The sequence below is a fragment of the Quercus lobata genome, chromosome 4 (assembly GCF_001633185.2).
Source record: "Quercus lobata isolate SW786 chromosome 4, ValleyOak3.0 Primary Assembly, whole genome shotgun sequence".
Taxonomy (NCBI): domain Eukaryota; kingdom Viridiplantae; phylum Streptophyta; class Magnoliopsida; order Fagales; family Fagaceae; genus Quercus; species Quercus lobata.
Genome location: NC_044907.1, coordinates 83692494 through 83708282, shown reverse-complemented (window position 1 = coordinate 83708282; position 15789 = coordinate 83692494). Strand labels below are relative to the sequence as shown.

The 15789-nt window shown below is 32.8% G+C and overlaps 1 protein-coding gene and 1 long non-coding RNA gene across 4 annotated transcripts; one reads left to right on the top strand and one right to left on the bottom strand.

Moving 5' to 3' along the window:
* The first annotated feature begins 3037 nt into the window (after nt 1-3037).
* LOC115983305 (wall-associated receptor kinase-like 10) lies at nt 3038-11455 on the top strand. The gene is made up of 3 exons (XM_031105952.1): nt 3038-3925; nt 7869-8012; nt 10178-11455. The coding sequence occupies exons 1-3, from the start codon at nt 3049-3051 to the stop codon at nt 11377-11379; spliced, it is 2223 nt and encodes a 740-aa protein (XP_030961812.1). The 5' UTR covers nt 3038-3048; the 3' UTR covers nt 11380-11455.
* Nucleotides 10953-15055, bottom strand: LOC115983307. 3 transcript variants are annotated; one of them, XR_004090006.1, is made up of 6 exons: nt 14525-15055; nt 13745-14431; nt 13414-13651; nt 13239-13313; nt 12464-12511; nt 10953-11013 (listed from the first exon to the last, which is right to left on the bottom strand). It is a non-coding gene; the product is annotated as an uncharacterized LOC115983307 (long non-coding RNA). The 3 variants fall into 3 exon arrangements; XR_004090007.1 differs by having other exon boundaries at nt 10962-11002; XR_004090005.1 differs by lacking the exons at nt 10953-11013; nt 12464-12511 and having other exon boundaries at nt 12599-13313.
* Nucleotides 15056-15789: the final 734 nt, after the last annotated feature.

The window sequence follows — 15789 nt, the reverse complement described above, 5'->3', positions numbered from 1 at the left end:
TATGGACTGGTGCATGTCTAGCTGTGCACTTCAAAAAATTCCTCCACCGGGGTTCTAGCTCTTCTTCTGATTCCAGCAATGGCAATGTGGCAAGGACGGACCCAAGTGGGGGCCCAAGGGGGCCCGAGCCCCCTCGAGTTAAAAAAAAAAATTTAGCAAGTTAATTTTCAAAAAATAAGATAAATTTTTTGACTTGGGCCCCCCTTACTTTGTATCTTGGGCCCCTTACTTTGTTGAGCCCTTGTAAACCATAACCCAGCGGATATCCCATGTGAATCTTTTTAAAAAAAAAGAAAAAAAGAAAAAAAAGGGAGAGTGCGAGACAGAGAAAGTGAGAGGCGAGAGACACTTAGAGAGTAGAGAGTAGTTGAGACTCGAGATAGAGAGAAATTGAGAGGCGAGAGAGACCCATCTTGCCGCTGCCCACACGAGACCATCTCACTACCCATGCCGCCACCATGAGACCCATCTCACAGACGCAGACCCAAACAGTCACTGGCCACAACGCAACAAGACCCATCTGCATTTTGCTGCCAGTTGCTTGATTTGCCCAACCCAGTTTCGTTGCTCCAACCTTCACAGTTCACAGTTCACACTCAAGTATCTAATCTATCTTTCAAAACCTAATATAGTGTTTGTGAGTCTCAGAATCTGTTCTTGTGGTGTTTGTGTTTTTAGTTTTTACTGATGAGTGATGATGATGATTGTGGATTGAATATATGAATTTGTGCTTGTGGTGTTTTTTTTTGGCTTTTTGGCTTTGTGACTCTCTGTTTTTGTGAGTTGTGAGTCTTATGACTCTCTGTGTTTGTGGTTCTCTCTCTTATATTATATAGAAAAGATCATAAGAGAGAGTAGAGTCTATAGAAATTAGAAAATATATTAGTGTTTGACTGTTTGTTGCCTGGTAGTTGGGCAATAAAATTGGGACAAGTGACAGAAATAGGAATAGACTGAACAGTGATTCATCTTTCAAGGAATAAAAATGGTAAAGTTAGAAAAAGTGTTTGTTGGTAGTGCATAATAAATTCATAGCGTCCGTAGTGGGACTGAGTGAGTAACAGAAAAAAGAGATAAAGACAAAGCCAAATCATATAATATACTAAATTGTCACACAAATTCAAGAAGATAACAGTAATTCACTTGTGCCTATTGTTAACTCATAATACTATAACTAGTAATTTGAAATTAGATAAATTTATAAAAGAGCATTGAGTTCCATTTTTATAGACAATGTATTATGAAACAATAGTATTTTGTGTCTTTTGTTTTTCTTAGTAGGTGATTGTATCCTAAAATATTAAAAAACAATGATTTTTGTGTATTTGTCTTGGTTGATAGTTTGTTAATATTATATGGATGCGTATTTGAATTTTTTTGAAAATTTTTTTTCACTGCTTATCTCCGACTCCCCTAGCTTGAAATCCTGGGTTTGTCGGCACGTGGTCTGATGCTCCCTTAATCGATTTCGCCTTTGCCATAAACTTCAAGCAATGGTTGAGAACCATGCGATATGGAAAACAGACCTCTACGTCAGCACACCTTCAAACAGGTCCATGAAGGTTCGGTGTTACTTCTGATACAAACCCGCGAAACTTCTCTCTGATTTCCACACGACTTGGGCCTGCTCGCAATACCAAAGGCTATAATTTGTAGAGGTAAAGTGTCATTTCCTCTAACTTATAACTATAGTTAAATGTTAATGTATAAAATTGGAAATAACACACATATTTCTTTTTTTTTTTTTTTTTTTTTTTTTTGTTTAAGAAATAACTCACATATTGAAAACATGTAAAGAGATATTATTATTGTAGGGACACGATTTTTAACGGCCCAAGGATGACGTTGGGCTCGTATGTAAAGGGCCCGAACAATATGATTTGAAGAGAATGGGGTAGAAAGGCTGGACCTTGGTTGTTGGGCAACGGTTTAGTCAGGATTTTCATGGAAGCCTATACGAAGGTGGATTTGGCCTGTATTGCTAAGCCTTACACAGATGTGGTTTGAAAGGTCTGACTCCTCGGAATTAATCCGAGGAGCATTATCTTCTCACCATTCTTCCTCCTTTTTCTCCTCCTTTTTCTGGGGCCTCCCCCCCTTTCCTTTTAGCTCTCTTTTCCCTTTTATACTAGTATTCACTTCCCCTTCTTCATCTACGTGTCAGTTTCTCCTTATTTGGGGTAATTACTCGTCCTATCAATCCATACGTCAGAGTGGTTGGGGAAAGCTGGATAGCATGGTATGGAGTATGGGCTTGTCAGGCGCTGGGCTCCACATTATGGTGTTGGCAGCCTTCTCGTTTGTACTGCTCTTGTACTGAGTTTGTCCTTTTCTTCAGGCGTTTTGTGAGGTGTTGAATGTGAGGTCGTCCTCGGCCACATTCTTGGGCCGTTGAGGGGCTTTCGTCATACGTCCTCGGCAGTAGGCTCCTCAGCTTGGGCTTTGGGTCCTTAATGTGAAGTGGGCTGAGATTTCAAATCTCGGGCCTCACAATTATTATTTATTTAAACTCCAATTTTAGCAAAGAAACTGATTTTGCCATCAAAGATAAAAATAACAAAAAATCCTATTTCATCAATTTTTTTTTTGAGAAGATATTTCATCAATTCACTTAAGTAGACATTTAAACAATATTTAAAATAAATTATCACACTTTACAAAAATACTCCAACAGTAATTGGGGCACGGGTATGTTAAAAGACACGAAGAATGTTAAAAAAGACACGAAGAGGAGAGACTATTTCAAAGGGAGCCTCAGTTTAACAAAATCTTAGAATATATTGTCCCTGCTTTACATTTTTTTGTTTTTACTTTTTTGGCTAATCTTGTCTCTGCTATTATTCATCCCATTGTCTGTGTCAACGGAATAAATTTCCAACTAATTGTCATAGCCTCGGTCAATAATGGCTGCTAGACTTTTTCAGACATCGATATTGACTTTGTCCTCTATGAAATTTCTATAGAAGTAGATATTTTTTCCTTTATCATAACTAGTGAGGGCTTCTGGGCTTAGCCTTACTACATTGGTAATCAGAGAGAGAGAGAGATATGGCGGAGGCGATGCTGGTGTTTCAAATAATTGTTTTATTGGGGTCAATGAATGCATTTGTAAAAGCAGTGGGTTTGGTAAACAGTTCATGTAGTCAATCATGTGGGAACGTTAGCATTCCATTCCCTTTTGGGATTGAACCTGATTGCTACATTTCCGATTCGTATAAGATAAATTGCAATCACAGTTTCAGTCCTCCCAAACCTACGTTTTCTACCTTGACCGAGATGGAAGTGCTGGACATTTCATTAGACGGCACACTTCGCGTCAACTATCCAAGGTTTTTAAGTTGTTCTAATGGTACAAAGACCAAACCATTTGACAGTTTAGCAGCAAGAAGTCTTGTCTTCTCCCAATCCAGAAACAGATTCATTGCCATTGGTTGCGACAATTTTGCGTCATTGAACGATGCAGAAGATGTCGTTATTTGTGGGTGCATGTCCGTTTGTGATAACAAAGCCATAAATAGCAGCAATGGTTGCAATGGCATCAACTGCTGCCAAACCACCATCCCTTCAGGTCTCCAGGACTTTTCTTTATCTCTAAAGCCAATAGACCCTAATCACCCAACTTCATCTTGCAAGTATGCATTCATAGTAGAGCAGAAGTGGTTCGAGACCAATTTAACAAACGCCTTTGAAATCGTTAATATGTCCCACGCTCCTGTGGTATTGGAATGGTTCGTCGATCCAACATTATCTTCTCTTGTAACGGGAAATAACCTCTCATATAAATATGATGATAACTCAACCTATCTTTGTGCTAATCGTTCTTCATCAGTGAGTTATCTGAACTCAACTTTAACATGTTCTTGCAAACCAGGCTTTGAAGGAAATCCCTATTTTCCTGATCCTCAAGTACCTGAACGATGTACAGGTAAACTACCTCTCTCACTCGCCTCATCTGTCGTCTATTGATTTTATTATTTAAAACAAAATTAAATATGCATCACATGCTTTCTTAGACAATTTTCATGTGCCCAACAACAGTGTGGCCGTGTGGGTAACAGGGGAGAAAAATACAATTAAATTTGTTTTTGTTTTTGTTTTGTTTTTTTTTTTTGGAGAAGATTGTAATTTATTAAGAAGATAAATACAGTACATCATGAGTAATAACCGACTCAATTAACAATGGATTTTCCTCTATCCAGGTTGAAAAACTATTAGAATTGTCTACTTCTTTGACATATTTTGATCTCTCATAAAAATTAATCTAGGGGTTGTTGGCTTTCCCACTTATAGTATTCTTTTGAGTCCTAAATTTCTTCTTGAATTTTCAACTTGATTAATTTTCTCCCTAAAACTTTATCAAACTTTGTCTATTCTTTATAGTATTCCGTCTGTCAATTACTCCTTTTGAGAATCAGTCAATAATTACTTCTTAAAATCTAAGTGAAGGGATGTATATGTAATACTTAGGAGAGATACGGAATGGTGCACTTTGACTACTACAAGAAAATTAAATTGTTAAATACTACCAAATCAATATATGAATTTTATTCTTTCTCAAAAAAAAAAAAATATATATATATATATATATGAATTTTATTCTTGACACTAAAATGTTAAAACTTTTATGAATTTTATTCTTGACACTAAAATGTTAAAACTTTCAAAGGATTGTCAAGATTGGAAGTGTGAAAGCTCCGATGGTAATGAACTTTCAATCATCAATTAGATATTTTAAAATTATTCATCTTAATAATTTGGAAAATGACCTCTCTCATAAGGGTACGTTCAATCTAAGGGGTCTTTTCATTCATGTTATCATATTTTTGGAATCTTTATCTATAGAATTATATTTTAAGTTTTTAACAATATAAGATTACATTGTTTGAGTCATTAGTCACATTCTCATCATATTTCAAGGATTTAACATTCCTATATTTGGTTCATAACATTTTCATGAATAATTTCAATTTTTAAGAGTAGTTTAGTCATTTAGAAATTTTGTGATTTTTTTTTTTTGTTTGTCATTCTAGCACTTTAGGGATATTTTTGTTATATTGGACGTTCTATTGCAAGTATTTTGAACATTTGGAGTGTAGTTTGGTCATTTGGGTAGCTTCAATGGTAGTTTGATTATTTTAGAGGTTTTTGGTTATTTTGGTCATTCCATGAGTAACAAGTATAACATATTCATCATCTAGTAAAACTATTTATTACAATGATATATATAATTCATATTACTATAATATTGTTGTAATGTTTGTCACATTATAGTGTATCAAACACCCCCTAATGTTATCATGAGCTTGGGGCTGGACTACCATATATATATATATATATATATAGGCAAAGCTTATAAAAAAATTCAATTAGATTCTACAATTGAAGTCTAATTTTGCATCGTGTGTCTGAAATTTTTTTTTTAAAAATAGACAATTTACATTTTCTACTTAATAATATTTTTACAAGACTTTTTAAAGAATTAAACAAAATATAAGAATGACTATCAATAATATTTAAATTATATACGTAAGAATATACAATGCATCTTAATGTATATACTCCCTCCGTCCCACTTTTTTTTTCCTGTTTGAAAAGTCAAACTTTTTAAGGGAACGTCGTTTATTGTCTTGTCTACCTTTTAAAAATGTATAAGTTTCCAAAACTACCTTTAAAAAAATTTATCAAAAAATTGAATTAGTAAATTAATAGGGGTATAATAGGAACATTAGTAAATTAATGACTTTTATTTTTAGAAACAGGAAAATATTTTAGGATATCTCAAAATGGAATAGAGGACAAAAAAAGTGGGACGGAGGGAGTATCTTTTAAGTATATCCATACATATGCATGAAGTTATAAGCTAGTCTATATATCTATATATATAATAATAGGCAAAACTTAGAGAAAGTTCAATTAGAATTTCAAATTAGAGTCCAATTTTGGGCCATATGTCCTAAATTGCTCCCTCCGTCCCAATTTATTTTATCCTGTTTGAAAAGTTAAACGTTTTAAAGGAATACTATTTATTGTCTTGTCTACCTCATTAAAATGTATAAATTAACAAAACTACCCATAAATAAATTTATCAACTTTTTTTAAAAGAGTCATTCTTATTGAGGCAACTAAAAAGGTGCTCCAATTAGATTGATTTTTAAAATATTTGTTAGTTTTCTTTTAAAATAGTTTTGAAAATAAAATAGGGGTATAATAGGAACATTAGTAAATTAATGATTTTTATTTTTAGAAACAAGACAATATTTTGGGACATCCAAAAATGGAATAGAGGACAAACAAACTGGGACGGAGGAATATTTATTTTTAGAGAGAGTTTTATTTGTTAATTTTAAAATCAGATGTGGGATCACATTATAAATATTTATTCAAGTGAGTTATTAAGTACAAAAACCTAAAAGTTTAGAATAAATGAATCGTAAAAAAAAAAATGCTTCACAATAACAAAAATTAAGAAGTACTAAAAAAAAAATATATATATATATATATGGACAATTTATATTTTATACATAATAATATTCTTACATGACTAAAGTTTTTAATCTCTGTACCAAATGTAAGAAAATAAATATTCTTACATTTGAGCCATGTGTGTGTCCACTTTAGTTTTTTTAATCTTTGTGCCAAGTAAGTTAATAAGTGTAAAATACTAAAAATCTAATATTAATGAATTATAAATTTTTTTTTTTAAATCCAATTACATATACTCAATAAAAATCATCACATAACAAAAATCACCACACATTCTATCTTATTAAAAATGGAAAAAAAAAAAATGACCATATGTAGTATTAAATTTAGATAAGAATTTTATTATGTGATTAATTACGTTCACTCTTAAAAAAATAATTTGATTAATTATTTTTATTTTTATGATAAAAATTGTGTTAAATTTTAAATGTATATATACACATGCGTTAATGCATATATTACATGCTTTTTTTTTATTATTTATAATTTAACTAATTATTTATATTTTTATAATAAAAATTATGTTTAATTTTAAATATATTTATGCATTTGTTACATACTAATTATATAATTAGCCGATTCTTGTTTCACATTCCTAAATATAAATGTTTACACAATATCCTTACTTAATTTCATACCAAGTATCCACGTTTTACATATAATGTGAAAGAGTCCAATACTATTATTTCTTTGATAGAGGAGTGCCGATGCTATTAGTTTCTCTGCACAACGTTGAAAGAGACAGAGACAGAGAGAGAGATAAATCTGTTGTTGATCCGTTCTCAATGTCGTATGTTCTTCAATCTTCACGCAACAAAAAGAGAGATGTAGAGCATCTGTTTAGATCTGATCTATGTAGGGAAAAGAGAAGATAATGAGAGAAGGAGTAGAGGACCAAATGAAAGGGGAAAGAGACTGGAGGCTGGTGGGGGTTGTTGAGAATTAAATGAAGATCAGCATAAAGGGTGGAGGAGACCGTGTCACGTGTTTTTTCTCTAGTAAATAAAGCCTTACGTTTCAACTTTCTATTTGATGGTCAAAAATCCAAATAGTAGTTTTCATTAGAGTTATTTCCACTAGCAGGCTAATAAAAAACTACATATACTTATATAATATGGATTTTTTTTTTAATGAAATATACCGTATAGATTAAAAAAAAAGAAAAGAAAAGGGATTTGGCTATTGTTTTTTTTTTTTTTTTAAAGACTTTACCCTTTTATTAAATATATTAATCTAAATATATAATATATAATGCGGTAACTTCGAAACGGTACATTGATATTAACCGATATTGAAATATTTCGTTCCATAAATGTAGCTTTGAGTTTTGTTCCTCAATGTTCTAAATTCTAATGCTATGTTTCATGTTTGTCATTACATGCCAGATATTGACGAATGCATACATAGACCATGTTTGGATTCGAGCTTCCGCTGCGTAAATACCATAGGTTCATACTATTGTTTACCAGTTAATGATGTTAATCCAATCATCGAGCCTTCGACGACAAAGACCTATGCAATCACAATAGGTATGTCTTTTTACGCTCAGAAATCTACAATATTGGTACAAGTTTTTTTCCTTTCTCTCTTTTTTTTCCTTTTTTTTTTTTTTTTTTTTTTTTTTTTTTTTTACCTTTCTAAAATAATTTAAACGTGACTCACTGCTTCATTTTTACCATTCTGGACTACTTCTTAATGGATTTTTTTTTTTCTTGAGAGGATTCATGTCTTTAATTAGGGGAACTTTATCAAGTTTCACTTGATAAACAAATAAGCACAATTCTAAAAATTAAAAAAATTAAAAAAAAAGATAATGAAATAATTACTATTTTCCAATCAGTGCAATGGGAATCCATGACTGTCCTCAATTGTACTACCAACGAATAATAAAGAGACAACTACTGAATAACTCTAATGTCACGTTATGCCCACTCTAAATCCTATCATTTATTTCATGTTTGGGAGATTATAAAAGAATGAAATGAAAAGTAATAGAGAGAATGAGAGATCATAAAATAAAATTTTAGTGTATTTGAGAGTTTATAAAAGAAGAAATAAAATAGAAAATTTTTTTTTTTAATTTTATTAGTATATTATTTACGATATATTTGCCATTTCTTTTAAATAGGTATAAAATTAGTAGTTCATCTCTGTTCATTAAAAGAATGAGTATTATTTACACTTTTGGGAGGAATAGCCTCCCTTCTAACCATTTCAAGTAAGGGAATATATATATATATATACACACACACACACACACACATGAAGTTTCTTTCAATTAGATTCATTTCCATTCCTTTTGATCCTTCCAAAAGAAACATTAAAAGATCAACTAAGTTTTTCTATAATCTTTTGGAAAAATTGCACTTTATTTCCTTAAACTATACCTCATTTTACACTTACCCTCTTAAACTATGAAACTATATACTCACCCCCTAAACTAGTATATGTGTAATACTTTGCACCCTATTACATGGGTAATAATTTAAGAGGTTTAAGTGTAAAAGGGGTATATTTTATGGGGTAAAAGTATGTGCATTCTTATATTTTATTGAGGTAAAATGCAAAAGGAGTATAGTTTAGGAAGGTAAAGAATAATTTCTCCTATTTTTTTCCCATCATCAACTATTCTTAGAGCCTTCAAATCAGTGAATGTAAAATAGAAAAATTGTCAAAATTTTGCACATTAAACCCCAAAATTCTCCCAAATCAATTTGGCTAAAATTGTATAAATTTACACAATTAATTGCTATAGTAACCATGTAAAAATACATGATAACAGTACTTTTGTATTTAATATTTTATTAATTTCTCTGACTTCTACTATCAGACTCTCTCTCTTCCTCTTATTCTCTCAAGGTTTTACATAACTTGCAAGAGCATCACCTAAATCCAAAAGCAAATCCCACCATCTACCCAGCACCATCCAACCACCACCACCAAAACTCGTTACAACAATGGAAAATCAAACCTAATCAACCTAATATTGACAAAAAATCAACCCAAACTTAAACCATCAACTAAAAACCCATTACCTAAACTTAAAATCAAAATCAATTCCAATCCAGTGGTGGCGAAACACTTTAAACCGGATGAGAGAGATCAAATAATGATAAGCTTCAACAAACAAAGAGAAAGTGATTTTTTTTTTCAAGTGACCGAAGCTTCCACGAGTATGATTCCATTTGCCACAAAGAAAGTTAAGATAAGAGAAATCTGAGAGGAGAAAGAGAGCTGAGGGTTGAGAGGATGTGAAAAAGACTGATGGCTAAGAGGAGAACGTGAGAGAAAGAGAGATCTTAGAGAAGAAAGAGAGTTGAGCGTTGAGAGAAGAGAGAAGAGAAACCTGATGGCTAAGAGGAGAACATGTGAGAGAGAGATTTGATATAAAGTATTTTTTTTAAAGAAAAAAAATGAGTATTAATTAAAATGGAAGATAGAATAAATAATCTGATGTGGATATTTTGTAAATGTGATCTTGTAAAATAGAAAAAAGTAAGTTCTTATGCTAAAATAGACAAAAAGAATTAAGACAAACATGATGTGAATGCTCTTAATGTTTCCGTCTCTCCTATAGTTTGCCTAGTTTTTTTTTTTTTTTTAGCATTAAGAGAAGATGTCTCTACTTTACTCGAAATTGTTATAACCTTTACTACAAGGAGTAACCTTTTTTCCATTTCATTGCATTTTGCAGGTATTAGCACATGTCTTGGGCTACTATTTTTGCTAATCAGTGGATGGTGGTCCTACAAAGTAGTAATGAAAAGGAAGAACATTAAACGTAAGGAGAAGTTCTTCAAACGAAATGGAGGGTTATTGTTACAACAACAGTTATCTTCAGGAGAAGCCAATGTTGAGAAAACCAAGTTGTTTAATTCAAAGGATCTGGAAAAGGCCACTGACCATTTTAATGTGAATAGAATACTTGGTCAAGGAGGACAAGGCACTGTTTATAAAGGAATGTTATTGGATGGGAAAATTGTTGCAGTAAAGAAGTCCAAGGTAATTGATGAAGAAAAACAACTCGAAGAGTTCATAAATGAAGTTGTCATTCTTTCACAAATTAACCATAGGAATGTGGTTAAACTTCTTGGTTGTTGTTTGGAGATAGAAGTTCCTTTGCTAGTCTATGAATTCATTCCTAATGGAACTCTATCACAATATATTCATATCCAAAATGAGGAGTTTCCATTAACATGGGATATGCGTTTACGAATTGCCACAGAAGTTGCAGGAGCTCTTTTCTACTTACACTCAGCAGCTTCCTTGCCCATTTACCACCGAGACATTAAGAGTACAAACATACTCTTAGATGATAAGTACAGAGCAAAAATAGCAGACTTTGGGACTTCAAGATCCATTGCCGTTGATCAAACTCATTTAACCACAGTAGTACAGGGCACTTTTGGATACTTGGACCCCGAGTATTTCCAGTCAAGTCAGTTTACAGAAAAGAGTGATGTTTATAGTTTTGGTGTTGTCCTTGTTGAGCTTTTAACTGGAGAAAAAGCAATCTCTTCTACAAGAACACTAGAAAGTAAAAGTTTAGCCACATATTTCATTCGTGCAATGGAGGAGAACAATTTGCTTGATATTATTGATGCTCAAGTTATGAAGGATTCTAAAAAAGAAGAGATCATAGCAATTGCAAACATTGCAAAAATGTGCTTAAACTTGAGTGGAAAGAAACGACCTACAATGAAAGAAGTTGCAATGCAATTGGAGGCAATTCAAACGTTGCGAAAAGCTCCTATTGTTCAACAAAATTATGAGGAGGTTGAATATGTTAGAAGTGAAATGTATGAGCAATGGGATGTCATTTCTACATCAACAATGTCAGGTGCAGACAGTGGTGTAGCATCATCTTCAGATGCTCACCCACTATTATTTTTTTAACTAGTTGATGTTTAGCGTGATACGTGTGTATGTTATAAGTTTATTTAAATATTTGATTAAAAAGTGTTTATGACCAATTTATAATACTCATTAATTATTATAATATTTGAGAAATAAGCTTCAATTATTTACATGATGTTAGGAAAAGGAAAAATGTAAAATTTTAAGATTAATATAATTTTTAATATGAACTTATTGTAATGTTGTTCACGTAAATTGACAAATATTTAATTACTTTTCTAACTTAAGAACATGATTATTCTTTTTATAATTTTGATTTGCGTGTTAATTTGATTTTTTTGAATTTTGTTTAAATGTGTTTTATTTTTTAAGATTAAGTCACATGATATACAATGACATAATAGACTTTTGAGCTTCCAACATGTACTTCTCGCATGACCTTAACGGGTGTTGCAGTCCTAAACCAATATTGAGCTAGTCGCAAATTCCACTATCTTGAACAATCTTCACCACTTAAGACTAAATTTATTACAATTAAATCCCACAAAATGCAAGGAAATAAATTAATGAAACATAAATGTCAACATAAATTCATGGAATAATGTCAACATAAATGTCATGTAGGAAACATAACTTAATAGTTTTAAAGATGCAGGTTTTGTTAAGAATTTAAAATGTGGATATGTTTGTAAATCCTTTTGTTTTTTTGTTTTTCAATCAACCATGAGATTTATGTATCGATGAGGATTTTTATACTTCTTTTCATTTTTTTTAGCTTAATAGATCTTGAGTTCAAACCTTGTCTTCACTTTGCCTCCCATTTAAAATGTTTAATTCTTTATGTGTTGGGCCCCCACTTATTAAGAAGAAGTTTAGGCCAACATGTGAATAGGAGTGTTAAAATTATGATTAAGTGATTAAATTCATCATTTCCTAATAGCTTAAAGCTTTTGGAAGAATTGGGACACAAGGTCTGGTTTTATGTTGTACTTGTCACACCCATACATTGTGCCCAGCCTTCCAAACACACAAATTACCTAAGATAAACAAATATGAAGAGAGCAAGCTTTATATATTAGAATACAAATAATGAATACCATGCTCAAGGAAAGACAGAAAGTACCTCATCTGCTATAAAAAGAATGTCATATTTCTTAACAACAGCTTCAATCTACATCAAATAGGAAAATGTTCTATTATTAAATGTCTTTCTTCTTCCCCCAACCCAAAAGGGGGGGGGGGGGGAGAGAGAGAGAGAGAGAGAGAGAGGCAGAGGTTTACCAAACATAGGTGGCATGTAACGTCAACATGAAACTGGAATATCAAGATTTAAGTAGACTATAGTAGCATAAAATATATTAACTGACACTATACAGAAACACTCATGTTTTTAATGGACCTGCGCCATACTTGAATTCATTCATGTAGCCATATCACTGGTCACTAGTTCAACCAAGAGGATTAATTTTATGAGTTCATCTAGAAAGAGAAGAATTATAAGACAAGATAAAGTTTCCACAAAGGGACCCTTCCTGGCTGGTGGTAAAGACAGCTAACAGAATGACTTATCAACATTTGAGATTACGAGTTTCCAGAACAAAATGCATACCAAATGACAGAATTGAAGAAACTCAGTGAATCAATTTGAATTGATTTCATAAACAGTTCAACTGATGGGGCTGGATCAGGTCCAATAACCAAACATTGCACCAACTAAGTACATCAGTCACAAACTATGTGCTGGTCATTTATATATACCGGTAGAATTCTCTTGCAAATGCATTGATATTATTAGGTGCAAAGCATTCAATTTCAAGACTTTATTTCAGATGCTTGACAACCAATTTGAAAGGTGGAGACTGACATTTGTCAAGCATCTCACGATACAAATAACTTACCTTGTCAAAATATGTTGCAGGGGGAGGTATCACACCTCTTGCCCCCATGACAGGCTCAGCTATGAATGCAGCAATCTGAAATGAGCACCCATATAAGGTCAGCAACCCAAAAAAAATCCTCTTATGGAAGCAGAATCATTTCCTAAACAAGTTGGAAGATGTTAGAATGAATTACCTTCTCTGGTCCTTTGAGGATAAGATTCTCCAAATTATTGGCTAATCTGGTTGAGTACTCTCCCTCTCTTTCACCTGGAATATGAAAGTTCAATAATAACCGAAAAAGCTAACAAAAGATCTCGGGCATCAGACCAGTAAGGTGATAACCTAGAAGATGAAAGCGCCAGTAATAAGGGCAGTCAGTATGCAATACAAATGGAGCTGGCAGATCAAATTTTTTATGCAAAGCTGGAAGGCTGCAATAAAACCAGTTAAAGGACGATAGGATTCACGTCAAAAAAGAAAATAAATAAATAAAGCTTATAGATTAAGGTTTTAGGATTTTGTACCCTTTTTTTTTTCTCGTATTTTCCTTCCCAGTTATCTGTCAAGTGTAGCAAGTTTGAGCTCTTTCAGGTATTGGATCTCTAAATTACAGTCTGATTCTCAAATGAATTTGCTTCAAAGTTGAAATTGTTTTTCATGGGTTTGGTCTCTTCTAGCTCTTGGAATTGTACCTGCTCAATCTCTCTGTAATGAAAACCCTGAATTCAATCTGATTTTTGGGTTCTAGACCTCCAACTGCTATTGATTTCATTCATTTCACTAATGTCTGAATTGAATTCAATCTAAAATTTCAGACAAAGACCTCCAATTCTTAGTGATTTTCTTCAATTCCTGTCTTCCAATCTGAAATTTGGGGTCCACAAATGTGTCTTTGTGTTTAACCGGAGGGGGTGGAAGAACCTATGCACTGGACCTAGAAATCGTGAAATCCCCATCGACAACATCAACATGGACATCTCACACTCACACCCATACTCATACATCTTCTTCTACTTCTTCAAATCTCTCCAAGTCCAGCAATTCCCACTTGCAATCTCAACCCGAAAGCCCCAAACCCCACGAAAGCGGCCTAACTAGACATACAACAAAGCTGCAACACTCCTCTCCACAGCCTATCCCAACATCTTCTCCATTAAAAACCTCACAGAGCTAGAGAAACAAGCTGTGTTTCTAACATTTCCTACCTTGTCCTATACAAATTCCTCAAATTTTAGTTTGTAATCTATCATCAATTACTGCAATTTCAAAAAAAAAAAAAAAAAAATCTAGGTTAGAGAACGTACCTAGAATTTAACTCCAGAGGGAAATTCCTCAAAATCTATCACAGGGGTTTTGATTGAAATGGTAATCAAAATTGATGATGGATATTTCACACGGTGATCTTGATGGAGTGGCTCAATCAAAGAGAGGGTGAAGGGGTGGCCTCAGGTTTGTTTCTCTAGGATTCATTGCGTTTGATTCAGTTTGTAATCTGTTTTTCAGTTAGAAGGTGTTAGAGTAATGGCAAGTGGATAGGTGAGCAACTGACTATTAACGGATATGACCACAAGTGGGTAAAATGAGCAACCGACTGTTAACGGATATGACCACAAGTGGGTAAAGTGCCAATTTTTAAACCAAAGAGTAGATAAAGTGTTTCCAGGTAAACCACAAGTGGGCAAAGTGAAATTTGACCTTGAATAATTGAATATCATTAAATCCTGTATAAGTCACGTAGCAGAAATGTCTAATTCGTAAGCACAAAGTAATATGTTCTAGATAAATATACATGATATTACAGAAATTTAACAGCAGATAGAAATTTAAGACGATATGCGTATACCAGGGAAGGTTTTGTAGTACGATTCCAAAAGGAGTGGTAAAACAGCAACTTTTTCAACTGTTCAGTTGCAGCAGCAACAAGTCCAGGTTCATTACCCCTGCAAAACTTCAATTTTAGATAACTGCATACAAAAATTTGAATCAAAGTAATTTCTCGTATAAACACTTGAATGGAATTAGGTACGAATGAGGGATGACTGCATGTCTTGATGTAAGAAGCAAAATGGTTATAGGCATGGGATATTTATCACATATATCCAACTTCCAGTGTGGAACCCGGGCTTTTTATCTTTTTCAAGAGGACGTTGGGGAGTGATATCATGAAATAAGAGCAAAATGAGTAAAATCCATGTTACTATTTACAAAAATAAAAAATTAAAAAAATACAATAATATTGCACAGCCCTAAACAAGTAAAAGCAATTTTAGAATTAGTATTTGTTGGATGAACTTTATGTTTACTCAATTGTATACTAAAATAACTACTTAAAATTTATTCTTAGTAAAAATATTTTCTTTTCTTTCATTGTCCTTTTTTTTACTCAAAACTTTGAAGAAAAATAATTTTCAGGCCATGATATGGTCAGAAATGTCTTTATTTTTCAAAGAAAACGTGAGGTCAGAAAAGTTATTACTTATTAGCAACGTGGGGATTCTGATGGAAATAACAGGAGGGTGATGGTGAAGGTGTCTAAATGGTATGAAACTAGCATAAGTTAATTCCTAAC